At 32.2% G+C, this 20851-nt stretch overlaps 7 protein-coding genes and 2 pseudogenes across 9 annotated transcripts, besides 3 other annotated features; 6 read left to right on the top strand and 3 right to left on the bottom strand.

The window, feature by feature from the left end:
• Positions 1-10478: part of a mobile genetic element that runs on past the window's edge.
• Positions 1403-1876, bottom strand: TVAGG3_0490370 (uncharacterized protein; the record flags this gene model as incomplete). Its single annotated transcript, XM_051236164.1, has 1 exon — positions 1403-1876. The coding sequence occupies one exon, from the start codon at positions 1874-1876 to the stop codon at positions 1403-1405; it is 474 nt and encodes a 157-aa protein (XP_051093988.1).
• Positions 1968-2829, top strand: TVAGG3_0490360 (annotated as a pseudogene). The gene has a single exon. A coding segment is annotated over exon 1 (862 nt).
• On the top strand, positions 3764-4358 carry TVAGG3_0490350 (annotated as a pseudogene). The gene has a single exon. A coding segment is annotated over exon 1 (595 nt).
• On the top strand, positions 5462-5737 carry TVAGG3_0490340 (organellar and viral DNA polymerase type B; the record flags this gene model as incomplete). Its single annotated transcript, XM_001279640.2, has 1 exon — positions 5462-5737. One exon carries the CDS (start codon positions 5462-5464, stop codon positions 5735-5737), a length of 276 nt encoding a protein of 91 aa, XP_001279641.2.
• Positions 9099-9557, top strand: TVAGG3_0490330 (repellent protein 1 family; the record flags this gene model as incomplete). The annotated part of the gene is made up of 1 exon (XM_001299659.1): positions 9099-9557. The coding sequence occupies one exon, from the start codon at positions 9099-9101 to the stop codon at positions 9555-9557; it is 459 nt and encodes a 152-aa protein (XP_001299660.1).
• TVAGG3_0490320 (uncharacterized protein) lies at positions 9608-9844 on the top strand (the record flags this gene model as incomplete). Its single annotated transcript, XM_001299658.1, has 1 exon — positions 9608-9844. One exon carries the CDS (start codon positions 9608-9610, stop codon positions 9842-9844), a length of 237 nt encoding a protein of 78 aa, XP_001299659.1.
• Positions 10479-11470: 992 nt separating the features above from the next.
• On the bottom strand, positions 11471-12304 carry TVAGG3_0490300 (uncharacterized protein; the record flags this gene model as incomplete). Its single annotated transcript, XM_051236163.1, has 1 exon — positions 11471-12304. One exon carries the CDS (start codon positions 12302-12304, stop codon positions 11471-11473), a length of 834 nt encoding a protein of 277 aa, XP_051093987.1.
• Positions 12305-12377: 73 nt separating this feature from the next.
• Positions 12378-13514, bottom strand: TVAGG3_0490290 (uncharacterized protein; the record flags this gene model as incomplete). Its single annotated transcript, XM_051236162.1, has 1 exon — positions 12378-13514. One exon carries the CDS (start codon positions 13512-13514, stop codon positions 12378-12380), a length of 1137 nt encoding a protein of 378 aa, XP_051093986.1.
• A 638-nt stretch (positions 13515-14152) lies between these two features.
• TVAGG3_0490280 (protein phosphatase regulator protein) lies at positions 14153-15669 on the top strand (the record flags this gene model as incomplete). Its single annotated transcript, XM_051236161.1, has 1 exon — positions 15037-15621. The coding sequence occupies one exon, from the start codon at positions 15037-15039 to the stop codon at positions 15619-15621; it is 585 nt and encodes a 194-aa protein (XP_051093985.1).
• Positions 15670-15739: 70 nt separating this feature from the next.
• Positions 15740-15918: a mobile genetic element.
• An 887-nt stretch (positions 15919-16805) lies between these two features.
• Positions 16806-18402: a mobile genetic element.
• Between the last annotated feature and the right edge of the window lie 2449 nt (positions 18403-20851).

Genomic DNA, 20851 nt, shown 5'->3' with positions numbered 1-20851 from the left:
ATAACTCAAAGATATGACTCTACAGTCAATAGAGTCAAGGTTGTGTTCGTTAATGATATGAGAGCCGCAGAAACAGAACTACTCGAAAAGTTTGAGAAAATGTATGGTGCTCCCATAAAAGGTAAAGAAACGTTTGAAGTAGATGAGATAGATAAAGCTATAAAATTATTTGACGAAGTTGCTGAAAAATACATGTAAAGCGTTTATTTTTGGTCTTTTGTGAAAGATAGAAAAAATAACGCTAATTTTATTTTTATTTATTTTTTTTATTTTGTATGTAAAGACAGATATGTCAACAACAGAGAACACAACAACTGCTATCGTTCATGAAGCCATAAATGAAGAATACGAATACATACAGTATAACAAACAATTGAGACTCATTCGTTCAGTCAAAGATGACATGTACCAAATGCAAAGTATAATGAATGCTCTTCTTTCTACAAAGCAAGCATATCATTGGTTTGAAAACCAACAGGCAAAAGAACTTTTAGAAGAATTTCCTCATATGATTGCTTCCCTCGGAAAACCGAGGGAAGAGATTCCGTACGAAAATCGCAAGAATTTGGCACCTGGTTTGAAAGGTTATTATGTTCATAGACTTCTTGTAAATGCTGTAGCAATGTGGGCTTCACCTCGTTATGCTTGTTATATTTTCATGATGTTAGATGAACTATATAAAGCAGAACGTGGAGAGATGGAAAAGAAACTTCAAGCAAAAGATGAAGTCATTGAATCCAAAGACAAAAGCATACAGAAAAGAATACCACGTTCAGTACCAAAAGGAAAGGAAAAGAGTTATAAGTATATGATTTACGCTGAAGAGTTGGAGAAAGAAGAAGATAGAGATATGGTTATGTTGCATTTAGTCAGAAGAAACAACAAAAGCTTTTACGACCTTGCTAAGATACAAATCTGACAGAAACTGGTTCTATCGTGAAAACTTACCGATTTCAATGACACCGAATGAGCAAATAAAGGAAATTGTCAAAAATACTCTTCCTCAAACACACTATGACATCAAAGGTTGCACAATACTTACATTCAAAGAAGACTTACCGCTACTGAAGGAAAAGATAACAGAATATTTCGACAACTTCAAAGAGGAAGAATAAAAAAATCTAAGCTAATTTTATTTTTTTATAAAATTTTATCTCATATGAAAGAACATGAATTTAGAATATTCGGAACTCATGACAGAAGAAGAGAACGAACAACATGTAAAGATTATGCAAAATTTCTGAAGACATACAAAGCATTTAAACAATATCTAAATGCTTCTAAAGATTATGCAAAATTTCTGAAGGTATATAAAGCTTATGAAAAAGCGTATGAAAAGTTTATACATTGGGGAATTGTTGTAAAATATCGATATGAAGACTAACCAAAAATATATTTTTGCTTAAATAGCTTCAGGGTCTATTTCTTCAACCATTTCACTTCCTTCGTCAATGTCAATAGAAGCTTCTTCAACCTTTGGTAAGAATTTCTGTATAACATCTTTGTTCGTTATTGTCTTCAGAGATGAAGGATAATATTTCACATTTGTTTCACCCTTCTTATATTCTTTCTGTTCGGAAAGATTTAAAGCAATACTGAAGAAGTCAATGTTAGAGTTCTTTATAACAGTATAATGAGTATCTTTGACATTGACGAAGAAACTCTTTTGTTTCAAAACTACTGCTAACTCTTGTGAAGTATAACGCTTGCGGTCAATGACAATAGCTAATGGTCTGACATACTGACCAAACTTAGATTCTTTCACAAACTTCTTGTTAAAGATAACATTAACGTTTGAAGCACCATTGAACTCATTCTTGATGGCAGTAGCGAGAGCATTGTATGAAAAGAACTTGCAATCTTGCATGTGTTTCATTAAAATAAAAATATTAAATTATTTTGAAAAATAACTTAAAAAAAATCTAATCTAATTTTTTCAAAAAATATTTTTTTATTTCCTACTAAAGATGTATCGGAAGTTGTCTAAGTTAGAACACTCGGAAATAAAACAACTTCTAACAGAAGCTAATATAGATGTTGCAAAGCATTACGCAACAAACAAAAAAGCACTCGCTGCCATCCTCAATGACTATAATGGTGCAATAAGTTATGATAGAATTCATGAGTTCATAAAGCCGCAACGCGGCGAGGACGAAGTCCATGCAAGAGCATTTCCTTTAAATGACATTGCTATTGACTTATATCATAGACGTTCAATACCTCATGAAGTAAGAAGAGAAATGTTTGACATAACAAATGCAAACGTTGGTGAAACAAGAAGAAGAGACGACACACTGAAACAACAGAGAAGAGAGATGTTTAAAAGTGCTATAGAACAAGTTCGCAAAGCTAACGATGTCATTCGTTCCATTGACGACAAACCAAAAGAAGGTGAGAGATGGTTAAAGAAAGATGAAGAGAATAGGAAGAGAAATGTGAAGTCAGGCAATAGACTCATTGACTTTAACATCGAATCTTTAGATGAACCAAACAGAGACTACTTACACAAACATTTCGGTAAGGTTTTCATGAGACTCTTAGAGAAGATTAAAATAAACTCCAACAAAGATGGATGGTATGTTATAAACTTGGTGGAAAGTATGAATGTTCTACGTTAAACCTCAATAATATTGGAACATTACTACATCAGCTCTTGAAGGAGAACTTTATATCAGAGATAGAAGCAAATGCTGCAGGTATTGTTGAAATGCACTATGACTTCTTCTTGACAAACATAAAGAATCTTACTGAAATAAAGATGTATGATTTAACAGAATATGAAGGCTTAACAATGTCAGATGTAAAGAAAGGAAAGCCACAGAAGCGACCATATAGAGATGAAAGCACACTGACAAATGACCAGAAAGCCATTTTGGAAGCTCTTAAGCAAACAGGAAACCCAGCACTTATAGAAAGCTTTTGGAAAGATAATGGTGAAAAGAAGTTTTATAAGAAGAGAAGCGGTCAGTTCTGGAAGTATCTTTGCACATTACCTATAAATCTTGAACGCTACCAAATCTTCAATGAACTGAACAAAAGAACTGCAGCACTTATGACAGAAGACAATTGTTTCGTTTATGCTTGCATTCAGCTGGAGTAGATGAAGAAACTATTGACCACATGAGAGAAGTCATTCGTGTTAGAGACTTTCCTCAAAGTAAAGTACAAGAAATTTCTGACGCAACAGTATAGCATTTAATGTTACCATTGGTTATTTCAATGACTCAAGACATAATGAAATAAAGAGATACATACCAAAAGAATGAAACTGTTCGAACTATTGACTTACTTCTTGTTGAAGACCACTACATGCTAAATGAAAGATTCCAATGACAACATATTTCATTCGCAACTATATAGAAATCTTGAAGGAGTGTGGTGGAATGAACATTGAGAAAACAGATGAAGATTATACAATGAAGAGGTAAATAATTGTTCGCATGGATAGAACAACACCGCTATGGGATGTTATGAAAACATTGTGGGAGTGCAAATATTTCGAACCTATTTCTTATGGAGAACTTTTCACATATACGACTGACTTATATAAACAGAACCTTGCACCATTTAAAGATTTGACATATGCTCCAAAGTATTGTGTACAACTGAAGAAGAAAGCAGAGTCAAAAGAAGTAAATAAAGCTAAATGTAAGTTCATTCCTGAGCACGTTTTCTTTGCTGACTTTGAGTGTAGCACAGACGGCTTTCATAAAGCTTTTAACATCTGTTATGACAGTGAAGATGGTTCAGTGAGTGAAAGCATTTGGGGTCAGAACTGTGCAACAGAATTTTTGGAACGACTTCCTGACAAGAGTTTAATATATTTCCATAACCTCAGTTATGATATAAACTTCATCTTAAGACACATGACAGAAGTGAAAGGAACTCCCATCATTAAAGGTTCACGAACAATGCAAATAACTGGCTTATATAAAGGAAGGGCAATTATTATAAAAGACTCTTACAGTGTTATAAATAAGAAGCTTAAACTATTTCCTGCTATGTTTAACTTACAAACAGGACCGAAAGAAGTATTTCCATATAACTACTACAGCAGTACTTTGTTAGCAAATGACAACAGAACTGGTGTCATTTCTGAAGCGTGTAAGTTTGTAAAAGATATTGAAACGTTCATGAAGAACATAGATTCCATCAAAGGTTGCAGAATAGATGAAAACCACTTCGACTTAGAAAAATATAGCACGTTTTACTGCAAACAAGATGTAAGAATTTTAAGAGAAGGTTTTGTAAGTTCCGCAATGACTTATTGAAAGAGTTTGATTTAAACGTTTATGACTACGTTAGTATTTGTTCAATTGCTAACAAATTATTTGAGAACAGAGTGTACTTCCCGAATGGAAATTTATATGACCTCTCAAATAAACCAAGAGAATTTATTTCGAGATGCATTCAAGGTGGAAGATGTATGTTGTCAGATAACATGAAACAAAAGAGCGAAAAGAAACTCATTGCTGACTTCGACGCTGTTTCATTATATCCATCCGCTATAGCAAGACTTTATACTTTAGAAGGAATTCCAAAGGTTATGAAGAAAGAAATGTTAAGCACAGAGTATCTCATGAGACATTTATTCGATGACGACCAAAAGGAACCCATTGGTGAAAAGTTTATGTCTGGCTTCTTTGTTCTCATTAAGATAACAGAGATTGGAATACATAGACACTTTCCTTTAATAGTTTGTGACCCTGAACTAAATCCAGAACTTAACGTTCCCAGAAGTTCAAACACTTGCTGTTTAATGTATGTTGACCATATAACATTACAAGACCTCATAAAATATCAAGGTGTCAAATGTGAAGTGTTGCAAGGATACTATTACGATGGAAACAGAGATATTAGAATAAGAGATGAAGTAAAGAAGTTGTTTGAGTTAAGGTTAAAGTATAAGAAAGAAGGAAATCCTTTGCAAGAAAATATAAAGCTCATTCTGAACAGCATTTATGGCAAAACCATTTTATCTCCTATTGAGTCAAAAATAACCATAGTAAATGACAAAGATGCTATAAGATATGCCATCAGAAACTACAACCATATAGTGAAGTTCGAAGGTTTGGATGGTTCAGATAAAACTATTTTCAAGCTAACGAAAAGCATTTGCAGACACTTTAACTTCTGTCCACTTGGTGTTAACATTCTATCAATGTCGAAGAGAATAATGTGTGAAGTATTCTGTACTGCTGAGGACTTAGGAATGGACATCTTTTATAGCGATACCGACAGTATGCATCTCTACAATGAAGATATCCCTCGTTTAGCTGAAGAGTTTGAGAAACGTTATGGAAGAGTTCTCATTGGTAAAAACCTTGGTCAGTTTCATAGTGACTTCGCAGAAATAACACCTGGAAAACAAAGTTTAGCATACAAGTCAATATTTTGTGGAAAGAAGACTTACATAGACTTACTCACGAATGATTTAAATGAAGTTGCATTTCACTGCAGAATGAAAGGCGTGAAGCAAGATGTTATTGCTTTAACCGCTAATGAAATGTTTCCTGACTCTGTTCAGTGTTTCTATGATGAAGATAAAGGTTTAATGGTTCCGCAAGGAAAATTTGACAAAGACTCTGAGTTCAGTGTTATGAAGTTATATAAAGCACTTTATGACGGTCAAGAGATTGCATTCGACTTATGTAAGTCTTCTAGTCCTTGCTTTGCTGAAAAGTTTAACTTCTCAATAACGACTAAAACAAGCTTTATTCGTAAGTTGAAGTTCTGAGGTCATTTATTTTTGTCAGCAATGAGGTCATGAATGAGGTCATGAATGAGGTCATTTATTTTTGTCAGAAATGAGGTCATTCGTGATAAAAATAAAACTAGCGTAGATTTTACAATACAGCATGGTAGAGTTTAAGAGTTGTGCTTCAATGTAGAGACAGTCCTTATGGTCTGGAGGTAAGAACACTGGGCAGTTATGGTCATGAGTGGAGAACATGTCTATCCAAAACTCACGATTGAAGCCAGTTAATTTATAGTATTTAGGGTTAGGAAGTGGTGAAGTTCTTGTATGACCAATGAACTCATTTTCAACTCCCTTACTTAAGTTTGAATATAATATAGCTTGCTTTCTATCCCAAATGCCAGGTGTTACAATCTTTGAAAATTCATTTTTCCTCGGAAGCATTGCATCATAATTGAAAACATTCTTGAAGTCTCATTGGTTCAGAGATTTGAAATCTTATACGTAATGGATTTTTTCTTTTTAGCGACTTCATTGAATGGTGAGAATACAATGAATTGACAGTCATGAGTTCCATCTTCATTTTCATTAAATTCATAATGAAAGTCTATAAGTTGTGGCTGACTACCTTCTTCTTTCAGTTGTGCAAGAAACTCACGTAAAGGCTGTAAAGTTTGTACTTCAATGTTGAACTTTTTCTCGAACATCTCATTAAATGAAATCATACATTGCAACAATGTTGTATCGTCTTTAAAGTATTTGTATATGTGAATGTTTTGGGCGCTTAAAGACTGTTCGTCATTTTCTATCTCGACTTGAAGTATAAAGTCAACTTTCTAAAGCACGTGTTATATACATAGATGTTATGCCAATGTACTTCTCTTCATTTATGTTCACAATCCAGTCTGTTGGAAACTTAAACGTTACTCTGTTCCCCTTTATTTTGACGTCAGGGTTTTCACTACTGAACGCAACAGATAAAGGTATTTGTCTATACATTTAATTCGGATAAAAATAAACCATTTACTCTTTCTTTGCTTCAGCTTCTTTAGCTTTTGTTCTTCCTTTGCTTTGCTTCTTCTCTAGCTTTTTCGCCAGTAGTGGGTTCTTTTGTCTTCCAGCAGCTAATGCAGCAAGTTGTTTTTCACTAAGTTTTCTCTTTGGTCTCTCTGGCTTTTGTTCTTGTTTTTGTTCCTTCAGTTCGGATAAAATTTGCTCGCGAATTTCTTTCTTCAATGCTTCAACATCTATGACCCTTGGGTCTTGTCCGTAGGGCTTGTCTGAGTCATTTGACTGCAGATAAAAAACAAAATTAAAACTTTAACCGATGTAAAATGAGCTTGTCAAAATCAGAGCGAGAGTCTATTATATTAAATGACGCAAGAGGAATACAACATCCTTTCTATTACGTAAGTCAGAGTAAAGATGGTAAAATATACGTAAGAAAAAGAAAGGTTCCATTAGCGAATGCAGAGAGCGACAACATTAAGGTGTATGGCAATGTTGAAGTCCATGAAGCCCATATAAAACCTTCTGTTCAAACTGAACCACCAAAAGAACAAGAAGAAAAGAAGCCAGATGTTCTTTCAATAACGAACCAAGAGCTTATTGCAAAGTTCGTGAATTTCATTGAAAAGCAAACCGAGTCAAAGAACCCTGACCCACCAGTGAAAGAAGTTGAGACAAAAGAGAATGTACAGTTCATTGAAAATGTCAAGAAACAACTTCCACCACGAATGCCAAGAAGAAGAGTGAGAATAATGAAGTAAATAGATATTTTTATCCGAAGTAAATACATGCAGAACGAACAGTTAAACGAATTTACTCCAGCAGAGCATATTCATCAGATTCGCTCATATTTCGATATCATAGACAATGCAGTTCAAATTGGTGACACTAATAGAAAATATTCTGACGCAAAGATTCCATCACAACCTGGAACTGCTAAAGATAACACATGGGTAACATTCAATCTCTCACCTCCTGGTGAAAATATATTGGACCTTTACAATACATTCATTACGTATAAAATGGAAGGTCAATTTATTGTAGATAAAGAAATTGGTTCAGGTTCCAATAAAACAAACCCACCAGGATTTTGGATTGGTTTCGATGACGCTTTCTATGCAGTTGCTGGATATCAAATCCTTGCAAATGGTCGTATCGTATATTCTCAAGACAACGCAAGAGAAGAAGCATATATAACTTCAAACTCACAAACTACCGAACAAATAAAGAAAGTAGATGTTTTCTCAAAGACTCGACATGAAGATGTATGGAGTCATTCGGGAACATGCAGAACAGGACAAATTGTTAGTGGTCCAATTACAGCAGGAAAATCATTTGATTTTAAGCTTCGTTTAAGAATTCCTGTTAGAAGATTCCTTCCATTAGAAGCTATTCGATTTATTCCTGCATTTGCGGTAACATTCAGCTTAAAGTAAAGTTCAGTAGCGACGCCTTACAATGCACATCTATATCTGTAAATGATATCATTGCTTTCAATCCAACTCTTAAAGTTGCATTTGCTTCAGATTCAAATCCACCGACAAATAAATTTGTTCCATGGAATGAACCATTCACTATGATAACGAAGGCAATAGAAGCTAGTGGAACAGTTACTATTACAACTGTAACCCAGCAACTATTTCGAACAAAGATGGATTTTAATGAATGTTTCATTCATCCAAAGTCATTCTCTTTAGACCCTAACATTTATACAGAACTTGTAGAACATTATACAAACGAGGCTTTATGTTTTCCTGTTAAAGTTATGGATTGGATTCCTATGGATGGTTCATTCTCAAAGAATACAGATAGTTCAAGTGCAACATTTACAGCAGCTTATACGCCTATTAATGTTAAAAGTATTTGGGCACTATTTAGAAAGAAAGACAACTATTATGTTAATTTTGAGAACCCTAAGTTTAAATATCTTCAGCTTTCCATGGGAGCTTATGGAAATATGCCTGCAGAACCTGAAAAATCATATGGACCTGTATTTTATGAAATGGTTGCGAACGCTTGCAATACAAACAATGATATGATAGGATTTAATGAAGATGTTATGAGGTCATTGGTGGATGATGGTAGTGTGGAACATAAATGGGATAGCTATGACAACACACATTTCTTATGTGGTTTTCCAACAGAAGTGGACTTTTGCTTCCAGCAAGGTCAAACATCTACTGCTCCAATAACATACAAATTGTCTGTTAAAGGACCTATTGAACTAGCAACTGAAAACGTACCAAAGCCACTTATTGGATTTATGAGGGATTGTTGCTTTGCCATTCAGGTGCGTGCTAATGGCATACCAATAATAAGATTAGATGACTATAACTTAGCTACGGACGACAGTGAGGAATAAAGGATGAACGTTTATTTTTAAAGCTTATAAATGAGTTCTTCATCAAGCTCTCGTGAACCTTCACCATCTATGAAACAAACTTTACCAAACGATTATGGAGCACCTATTGAATATTTCTTACGAGCTGCACAATGGCAAAGAGCAGTCTCACCAAGGTTAGGTGTTCCACCAGCTCCTGTCAAAAATAGCATTTGGTCAAGTCCTTATATAAAATATGGTCTCCCACTAGGTTTGCTAGCTACAGCAGGAGCAGTAATGATGTTGAAAAGAAATAAAGCAAATGTTGTAAATAATACTGAAGTAGCTGAAGTTAAACAAACTCCAACACCTTCGCCAAAACCAACGCCTTCACAAGCAAAACCTTCAATGACTCCTGAACCTATGGAAGTACAAACTCCTGTTCAAAAGTCAACTCCTAAACCGACTCCAACATTTAAACCAGAACCTACTCCTCAAATAAATCGTAAAACTCCTGCGTTTCCTTACTGAAAAAATAACGTTATTTTTATTTAATATTAAAATTTTTATTTTGATTTGAAATGACGACTAAAGTCACTGAAGCAATGAAACAAAAGTTTTTGGTAGAATACATTAAATCAGGAACTATTCCAGAAGGTTTTTACATTCATACTATGAAGGATGGTAGAGTTCAGTTTAGAAAGATAAAGCAACCATTAGATAAAGAAGGAATTTTGAGAAAGATTAAACTTCATGAGGACAACATTGCTGAACTTAAGAAGAAGCTAGAAGAGTTGGAGAAAGGAAGAGAGTTATAAAGCAATGAATTCAACAAGGTTAGAAATGAGGGTAGAAATGAGGTTAGATCTCACCACTTCACCTAAATTTATTTTTGTGCTATGTTTTCATACGTGTGGGAGTGGTGATATCATTAATTTTTAAGTTTATTTTTTATTTTATTTTTATATAAATGACGAAAACTATTGAGATAACAAACTACAACGGTCATGAGTTCAAGAATTTGTTCTTCGTTCCTCGTGAAAATACATTCTATCAGATACGAGGGAGAAAGGGTAAAGTTAGTTTGAGCGTTTATGACAACAAACATAATGGGAGATATATAAAAGCAATAGATACAAACGGTAAGCGTGTTTCATTAGCTTTGTCAAAACTTACTAACATTTATTTTGACAGTGACTTTGACTCTGACGATTGGAGTGACAGCAGCGATACTGAAGAATATGAACTATTGTGTGAAGCACAGCAATGGGAAGCGCTGCAATACTTTTGTAAATGAGAACATTAGTGGGAACGTTAGTGAGAACGTTTATTTTTACAGTAGTGAAGTCGTTAGTGAAAATGTTAGTGAAAATGTTAGTGAAGTCGTTAGTGAAGTCATTAGTGAAGTCATTTATGTGTCAGACGGTTTTGTAAATATTTAAGGTTAAGTTGGGTAAGGTGGAACGCAGTGCCGCCGTACCCAAGTTACCCATACTAACTACATATAAACCAAAATCAGAAAGGAAAGTTAAAAAATTTGTTCATTCGTTATATAATAATGTTCAAAAATATGATAACTCAGTATGTGGTAAATATATTGACCCTTCAGAAGTTTTCAAGAGAGCAAATGAAGAAGTTGATGTCACTTTTGATATGATTATTCCGGTAAATGATTTGTTAGCATTTCAGGCGTTCGATGATTATCCTAAATCATTTGGTGAAATCATTCTTAAATATTATGTTTTCAGGGATACTTTAGTATTTTGTCAGGTTGACCCGTTAAGAGTTGCTGATTTACAAAATTATGTTTATGAAAAGATAACTGATGAAAATTATGAAAAGATTATGAATCATGTTTATAAATATGATCGCAAATTCCAACAAATCGGACTTCCTACCAAATTAATTACAAGCTTAGCCGCTACATCTGCTGACGCAACAGTTGATGACGTTATTATTTCATGCACAAAGATGGAAGTTTTAGAGGATAAATGCATTACACCAGGATATGGTTTAATTGAAGAATCAGTTAAAGCAATACCACGTTTATTTAGTAAGGAAGATCCATTCATGATTCCAGCTCAACATATTGACGTTCGTTCACTAAATGGAGGTTGCATCACTCCTGAAGGTATCAGCTCAGATTTCTCATACGCTCTTCATAATGTTACAGATGTTGTGTTAACATTTCCGAAGAATGCAATGCAAAGAACGGTTTTAGAAAATCAATGCTTCGAGGTCTTCAGGTCACTATAGATTCCAGAAACTTCCCCGATCAAGCGATGACCACAGTGGGTGACATATTCTTTACACGTATGCTTCAAGCTTCTGATTTAGATGGAGTGAATGAATGCACAGAAGAATACGAGGACTCATTAACTAGACCACTGAATGATGATAATGGCACACCATTAGCTAGAACATGGAAAGACCAAACTTCATTCTTATGCACTATTCCAGTTCAACGTTGAAAACTCAATCCAATCAGAAATAAAAGAATCACTCGAAGTTAAGCAAAAATTCCTCGTATATGTTTTATCGTTTAATTTAACCGTTGATGATACCATGAATGGTTTTAAGTAAGCGTTTAAAGTTGCACACTCAGAAAGTTGTAATTCTTCTTTAGTCTCTAATGTTTCGAAGTCAAAAGTAATATAATATCTTGTTGGTTTATAATATTCCTGCAAATTATGTGCTAATAGCCATTGATATATCTTCTGTTTCGTGATATGTGGTGCATATGGTTGCTGTGTCTTTTGCAACTGAACGTCTTGAATTAATCTTCCATTATTTTCTTTACATTTCTCACAATGTTTTAAAAATCTTCTTTGGTTTTTCCTTTCTGGATCATCACGGATAGAATAAACTTCTTCTTTGCAAAAGGGGCAAACTTTATATCCTGTGAGTGCTTCAACGCCTGTAATTCTGTCAGCGTGAAGTTTTCCACATGGACTCTGTGTTAATAAAATATTTACTGTTTCAAATTCTGGATCTATCATTATTGATTCCACTAATGGAAAGTCTACCTTGTTAATGTCTACGTCTTCTGGTTGAGGGTCACAATAATAAAAATCAATATTAACGTTTAACATTCTTGCTAACCTCTCACTTTCTGATGAAATGTCAAAACCTTCATATGCATCTATTGCTTCATTTAAATAGCTTCTACGAGTTTTAGGATTAACACCATCAGGAATGTTATAGAAGCGTTTAAATAACCTTCTACCTTCTGCTCTAATTTGATTATCATTCATTTTAGCTGTTCCGTTTTTGTTCATTTATGTAAGAATAAAAATTAAAAAATAAAAATAAAGTTTATTTTTTAAAGTCCGAGACTCAGAGAGTCCAGGGTTAAAACCCATAAAATGAATTAAGAACACATAAATTTTTATCATCTGCGACGTGACGAATACATTTTAATTTACTCAAGAATGCGTACCCTGATACATTAAATCTAATTCCTGTCTTATTTAATTTCACAACTTTGAAAAGGAATGTATGAATAGCTATAAAATGATGAGATGATGTTTTATGGGTTGCTTCCATTTTTTCTGAAATAAATGAATAAATATAATGTTTATAAGTTTTCATATCTTTTATGTTCTTAATAACGAATGGTATAGACCTTTCAACTTCGTCTTCCTTCGGTGCTGTTCTTTCATATGAAACATTATTGGTATCTTCAATAATGAAACCACAATCGCATAAAATTTTATATGTACCAATTGTTTCTTTTGATATTTTATCTAACAAATCAAAAACTTTATCAACACCTGTACATTTATTTAAATAATAATTTATGTAAATATCATGGTCTTCTTTCTTAATCGTATTTGTTGCATATGTTACATTTTTCAGTGCTTTTTTGAATTTTTCAGAATCAAAAGGAGGTGAAAGTAATATACATGGATAATCTCCATCGTCAATAAATTGTAACTTATGTTTATGAATAAATTTTGTGCCTTCTTCTGAAAGTGTTTCGTCAATATCACCATCTAATAAATTTTTAGTAGATTCCAAAAAGTAATTTTTATATCTTTCCTCATGTGATTTTTGAACTTCTGATTCTGAAGCTGGGATATTCATTAAACCCTCTACTTCATTCTCAGCATTTCTCAATTCCTTAATTTTTTCATCTATTTCATTTCTTAATTGTTCCAATTTCTCAATCTCATCGTTATAATATTCATCTTGTTTAATTTTTTCTTCAAAATATTCAGGAGGTGTTTCAGGGCTCTCTGAGCCCAGGTCCTCTGGACCATAAAGAGGAATATTCTCCTGTTTTTCAACTTTTTTGGGATATAAATATCTCATTATAGCCTTTTTAGTAATTGGTCCGTTATATTTAAATTCATTCAACAATCTGGAAAACTCTTTCACATTCTGCATATATGTTGGATAAGAACCGTCTCCAAAATTTTCTAAAATATTTTCTAATTCTGAATTAGTGAACTTTAAAGATTTCAATGAATTAGTTGTTATACTCATTTATTATAAAATAAAAAATAAAAAAAATAAATTTAACTTAGTTTTAATTTTACGTAAGAAGTCAATTTTTTAAATCTTGATTTATTCAAAAACGTAAGAATAAAAACCGTAAGAATCATACATTTTTTACTTCATATGTTAAAAAAAATGATACAAAATCGTTCAATATTGTATGAATTCTTACGTTTACAAAAAAAGTCACACAACCCGTCATATACTACTACTAAAATTATTCTTAATAAAATGGATTTGATACTTAAAAATCATTCTTTTCTTTGCCTCCTAATAATAATCTTTGTCCAAGAAAGCGAAATAGCAATGAAAATTGAGAATGTAACTTTATCAAACTAAATTGAAATGATCGTAAAATATATTTTCAATCCGCATCGAACAGAATTGTTAGAAAAATATCTCAATGATACAATAACAATATGGGTTTGCAAAACAGTATCACTTTTCAATATTTGAATCATGTCTGCGAATTTTTTGAAATTATTTTAAACAATTTCTGACTCATTGAGAGCTTTCAACAATTTTCTTTCTAAGGTTATTTATTGATTTGCTTTCTAAGTGTGTTACATGCTAAGATGTTAAAAAATAACTTTTCATATCATTTTCCCAAACGAAGAATTTATTACACCGATATGTATGTTTTTATTTCTAACAACAGAAAAAAAGTAGTACAGTACGAACAGAATGTCCTCCTTCAGCTCCACCTGCGAGAGAGAACTTATCAAACTCTCTTCCCAAATTAAGGGCAAATCCAAGGACAAATATATCAGTATCTGCAAGGAACTCTCTTCCCCTTCAAGCGGTTGAGGTTCAAGCAGCGTTACAAGGAGCAGAAGATAACTCTATCTTGTTAGCTCCTGTATCAACTGTTCATTTAATGGAAATTTTGCAGTACTGCAAAGTAATAATTGATTTTGACAACCCACAGACCATAGGTATGCGTACAAAAAAGGCAGATTATCTTACAAAAATTTACAATACTGTCATAAATGTTCAAGCGTTTAGAAATCTGGCTAATGAAGTTCGCCTAGAAATATTTGAGATGATTAAGATAAACTTATTACGCCAAATCCCTCCTATTCCTTTAACAATAATTTACGCAGATTCTCGCATTCCGATTAACACAAACAGCTGGATGCATCTGTCAATCATCCATCGAATACTATACCAGTACGTATCTAATTCAGAGAGTTCTTTTCTTCACGATTTATTAACAAAAGATTTTATACAACAATATGTTTCTCTTTTCGAAAGCCCTGATTCAAAAGAGACACAAGCTGTCGAAAGCTTTATATTCCTCGTATTTGATACCGTTTCAGGCTACAGACAAGTGATTTTTCAATCAATTTTGAAGCAAATCCTTAAATATCACGATAACTTCACATTATATCCTTGCGTTGCACCTTGTTTACGGTTCATGTTACATTTCCTTAAAATCCAACAGACACCTTTGAAACCTCCATTTTTTGATCTTTACAAGAAAATCATATTCCCTTTAATTACATCGCAAATGTCATACGAATTCTACGAACCATTCAGTTTGGTCACTGAATACTACGTAGCTCAAGATCACACGCTTTCTATCTGGATTCTTCAGGAAATTGTAAAACATTGGCCACTAACCGATACAAACAAGGAATGTTCCTTCATTAATATATTCACCTTTATCGCGCCTTACCTCAAATCCGATATAATGTTAGATTGTGGAAAAATCATCTTTAGTATACTCAATAAAGCTTTGAATTCATCAAATTTCAAAGTTAATGCAGCTGCACTTTCAGTTATAACCAATAGAAACTTCATGGTTTCGTTTGTAAGCCAAGGAGAAATATTATATCCAATGATAATGCAAGGAATTGATAAATGCTCTTACCATTGGAATCCCAATATTCAAAAAACAGCAATCGACGCTGCAAGAGTTGTTGTTTCGATTAATCCTGAAATAGGAGCTAATTTCCAACGATATCAGCCAAATAATCCTGATGATTCATCATATATGAAGGAAGGATGGATGGTTATATTGAATCAGGCTCATATCAATGATAAATCTATTAACATCGAAAAAATCAAAGATGTTGTTTTGCGGTTAAGCTGAATGTTATATTTATTGTTTGAAATTGTTAAATATATAGATATATCAATATATTTAGTACTTTTTTTTATTTTTTAGACAAGATATCCTGCATTTCGAAGTTTTTAATTGGATTAAATGCTGGGGTACATAGTATGAATATGTACCTCTTACCCTCCAATTCCTTTTTAAAATGGGAGAAACTTTGTCCGGATGTTAAACTCTTCGGACAAAGTTTCTCCCATTTGTAGTGGAGATGGAAGGCTTTGGGATACATATTAATGTTATATACCTCAAAACCTTTCATTTCCGCTACAAATGGTAGTTTAAAAAGTCACCATTTTTTTTCTTTAAAAAAATGACTTGGGCAATTATGTTACGTGCTCATATTATGGGATATTTAGTCGCCACAAAATCGGAGTTGAAAGGGGAGGATACGTTTTTCCCGAAAAATAATCGTCTTATGACTTTTTTTCCGAAAATCGTTCCGATCATGACGATAGACACCTGGAAATTCGAAATATTTGCTTGTGTCCAAATTTATGTTTTATAACTATTACAAGGAAAACCACCTGTACAAAAAAAGTTAATAATTTAGATTTAAAAACTATCAGCCAAAAAAAGTTACCCGTATATTCAATTACTGACATATTCAAAATAGCAAAATTAATAATACGATAATGATTTATAGCATCATGGTATGCATAATGTTTAACTTTTTAGTATGTCTTATAAAATAATTATTATTATTTTTTATTATTATTATTATTAGGAATAAATTATCTTAATACTAGTAAATAATTCACACATTTATGTAATTTAGATATTTTTGCTCAGAAAGCCTAATTGATTGGTATTAACTCATCATTTATTCGCTCATTGAGAAAGTATTATTAAAACATGCAAGATATGTGAGATTATTATAAACTTCGGATTACAATCTGAATGGTTTAATTTCAATCATACTTCATGATGATTATTATAATTTTTTTATTCATTATTGTCATATATGAAATTTAAGCATTAATATTATTTTAAAACTTAAAATAATTAGATTTTGTTGATTTATAATTCCAATAAATCAACTAAATATGTAAAAAATTTAAAAAATTCAAAAATGGCGAAAATAATCTGTGCATAAAATATATACAAATTACTAATGCATTTTCATCAAAATTGGCTGATAGTTTTTCTTGCATGTTCAGAAGTATAGATCCAAGGTGATGTGATTTTTGCATCCCTGGGATGGACGATACACCCAAAGTGTCACCTTTTTTGGGATAACATGAATTTTAAATATCATGAGAGTTCTGCAAACCATATGCACAATATCTATTCAGCCTGACTTCTTGTATATATGAGTTAGACTTCTTAAATATTGTGCTTGGGGCGATATAAGCATTTCCGAGATTACCATCGTGCTCTATAGTATGCTACTTCTCCCTGGTTCTAGCTCAGTTCAAGGATATTGGCGTTCAAGGATTTGGCAAGGTCCTTCCGAAGTCTCTCATTCGATGAGAGATTTCGGAAGAATCTTGCCTTAAAGTACTCCAACTCTTGTTCTTTTGTTCCTAAATAGTGAGAAAAGTTATTTGACTACTTAAGGTAGAGATTATCCGAGGTCCCTCATTTGATGAGAGGCCTCGGATAATCTCTGCCTTAAAATTGTACACTTGTAGTCCATGAGAGTGTAAGTATACATTGATAGGACAGCTTTCTTCTGAAGTCTTAGATTTGATGAGAACCTCAGAAGAAAACTGTCCTATTTTATAGTAAAAGGAGTTTCAGGAGCTCCAAAGCTCCCTTTCGTAAGGATTAGGAGCTTTGGAGCTCCTGGTTCGTAGATGTGTTTCGCATCTTTCATCAGCAAAGGACATTTACCATCTGGGACTCTGTTGATGGAGACTCAGGAGCTCCAAAGCTCCCTTTAGTAAGGATTAGAAGCTTTGAAGCTCCTGGTTCGTAGACGTGTTTCGCATCTTTCATCAGAAGAGGCCCAAATGGTAAATAGCCTCTGCTGATGAGCTTCAGGAGCTCCAAGGCTCCCTCTCGTAACGATTAGGAGCTTTGTAGCTCCTGAAGATAAGGTAGGATTGCTCTGATCTCTAATCAGTAGATGCCATGCCTCATTATGAACTCTACTGACAAGAGATCAAGAGCTCCAAGGACTCCCTTTTTAGTTAGTGGCGTTCTCACCATTTAGTAGGATTGCTGATCCTACTAATGAAGTGATCACTTAGTATACGTTTTGAATAAATTGAATTTTTTTTAGAATTTAGTATTTTTTATAGACATCACATGTATATTATAAATACATAAATATATTCTTTAATTCAAAAAATTCAATTCGGTTTTGGGATGGGTATCCCAGCCCCAAGTATTCAATTTTATTCAATTTTTTAAGAATTTTGGGTTGGGATGCCCAGACCAAAACAAGCTTTATATTTTGATGTGTAGATACGTATGTGTGCATCATTGTTGTGTTATATATTATGTTTTTAATGAAAAAAAAATCTGATTCAAAAAAAATTATCACTAATTAGTTGATAATATAAAGAAAAAATAGATAAATTGTATGTTTTGAGAGTATTTATTCACATTCACTCATATGAATTTCATTAAATAGTGTCTTTTTACTCCCAAATTTATTTTGAATTATTGAAATCAAAGAAAAAAAATTAGAAAAATTTCTCGAAATTTTTATTTTCAAAAAAATTTGGATTTTATATTGAAAACTGACACTGGGAGGACGATAGGGCTGGGATTGGAGATACCCCGCTCACTTGGGAAAAATACGGATCTATATTCAGAAGTGATTCCACCATGACCCTCATTCATGGGGGTTAGAATTCATACTACAAATGCAGTGTCCAATAGCAATGTTACCCCTTATATTAGTTTAAAATTCTATAACTTTTTGGTCTCAATTGTATTCGAAATGAAAATGAAATATGATTTTATCTAGTATTTTTTATAATATAACAATGGTTGTCAAAAATTATAAATAAATATCTATTAAATAAATTGGAATAGAAGAATTCAAAAATAAATTGGAATATCAAGGAGATATAGTTAATTTTAAGAAAGATGATAAGGAAAGGAAGATATATTTATCAAGTGTGTATCGAATTTAAACGAGTAACAAGCTTTATAAACATGAATTTAGGCCAATAAATTTGATAATTTTGATTTTATTAAATCATTGAAAATCGAGTAGCTTTGTGTTATATATAGCTGAGAATTTTCCTATTCGATATAAAATCAAATAGGATTAAAAATTATTGGAAAAAGGAATTAAATTGCACTTGTATTGGGGATCTGTAACTGAAATTTTGAATTAAATTGAACAAGTATTGATTGTAGAATTGTCAGGCATCCGAAAATCATATATTTCTAAAAAATCTAGATTAAATTAAGATGAAATCTCTAATCATTGTCATTTTTGTTTGGATGTCATTAAAGTGCTGGTAGAGTTAGAGGCATGCCTCTGGAAATTACGCGATATTTCAAACACTGTAGTCTCAGAGGATGAAAAAAATTGTTTCATTAAAATTGAGAAGGTAATTTAACGTACAGTAAAATAATTGATGTTTACATGATCGTAATTACATTGGTTAAATTTCAAATTACCCTTGTCAGACGATAACAATTATTTTTCAATATAATAATCGTTCTTGAAAAAAGGTAACCCCAATGGATTGTATTTAATTTGTATGTACATTCTATTTCATCAAAAAAATTTACCCTTTTCTCTCATATTTTTTGTAGAAACACTTCTGCATGTTCATACAAACATTGCTCACAAGCATGCATAGAAGCTATATTCAAAATTTGGGGGCATTTGGCCTGTATCAAGGGTAGTCAGCATACCTCTTTTAAAAATGTATAAAACATCCAAAAATCCAAATAAAAACTTCGAAATGCAGGACTGCTTGTGTAAGTAGAGAAAATATCATACTTATTGTGAAATAATAATATCCACTTTCAATTAAAGGTTGTTTTAGTGGAAATATGGGAAAGTATTATTCTATTTTTAAATTTTTACACTTTTGAATACTGTTCAGAATTTCTTTGAAAATTTAACAATCATTTAACTCGATATAGAAAGCGATCTAGAGCCCCAAAGTTTTACCACCATAATAATACATATTTCAAGTATTTTTATGGAATCTTAGGGCATCCATAACCAAAAAGTTAATATAAATGATTTTTATAAGAATTATTTATCAAAAACTATTGCTTTTCAATGAAAACAATTTGGAAATAATTTTATCGAATAAATAGATTGTATTTAAACATGGGTGTTAGAAAGTGCTAAGGTATAATTATTTTGAAGCGCCGAACTCGGTTAATAGTTTGATAATTTCGGGTGAATTTTGCTTAATTGCAATGCTAAGTGGACATTCGTTAATATAAAAAGAATTTCATAAAACGATGATTGATATTAAAAGAAAGAGAATCTTATAAAACGATGATTGATATTAAAAGAAAGAGAATGTCATAAAACGATGATTGATATTAAAAGAAAGAGAATGTAATAAAACGATGATTGATATTAAAAGAAAGAGAATCTTATAAAACGATGATTGATATTAAAAGAAAGAGAATTTCATAAAACGATGATTGATATTAAAAGAAAGAGAATGTAATAAAACGATGATTGATATTAAAAGAAAGAGAATCTTATAAAACGATGATTGATATTAAAAGAAAGAGAATGTCATAAAACGATGATTGATATTAAAAGAAAGAGAATCTTATAAAACGATGATTGATATTAAAAGAAAGAGAATCTTATAAAACGATGATTGATATTAAAAGAAAGTTGATAAGTTTAATATTGACATCTGCTCCATGTTCAATTAATAATTTGATAATTTCGGGTGAATTTTGCTTAATTGCAATGCTAAGTGGACATTCGTTAATATAAAAAGAATTTCATAAAACGATGATTGATATTAAAAGAAAGAGAATGTAATAAAACGATGATTGATATTAAAAGAAAGAGAATGTCATAAAACGATGATTGATATTAAAAGAAAGAGAATGTAATAAAACGATGATTGATATTAAAAGAAAGAGAATGCAATAAAACGATGATTGATATTAAAAGAAAGAGAATGAAATAAAACGATGATTGATATTAAAAGAAAGAGAATCTTATAAAACGATGATTGATATTAAAAGAAAGTTGATAAGTTTAATATTGACATCTGCTCCATGTTCAATTAATAATTTGATAATTTCGGGTGAA

The sequence above is a fragment of the Trichomonas vaginalis genome, chromosome II (genome assembly GCF_026262505.1).
Source record: "Trichomonas vaginalis G3 chromosome II, whole genome shotgun sequence".
Classification (NCBI taxonomy): domain Eukaryota; phylum Parabasalia; order Trichomonadida; family Trichomonadidae; genus Trichomonas; species Trichomonas vaginalis.
Note: the sequence above shows the minus strand (reverse complement) of the source record. Positions and strands in the feature narration are given on the sequence as shown.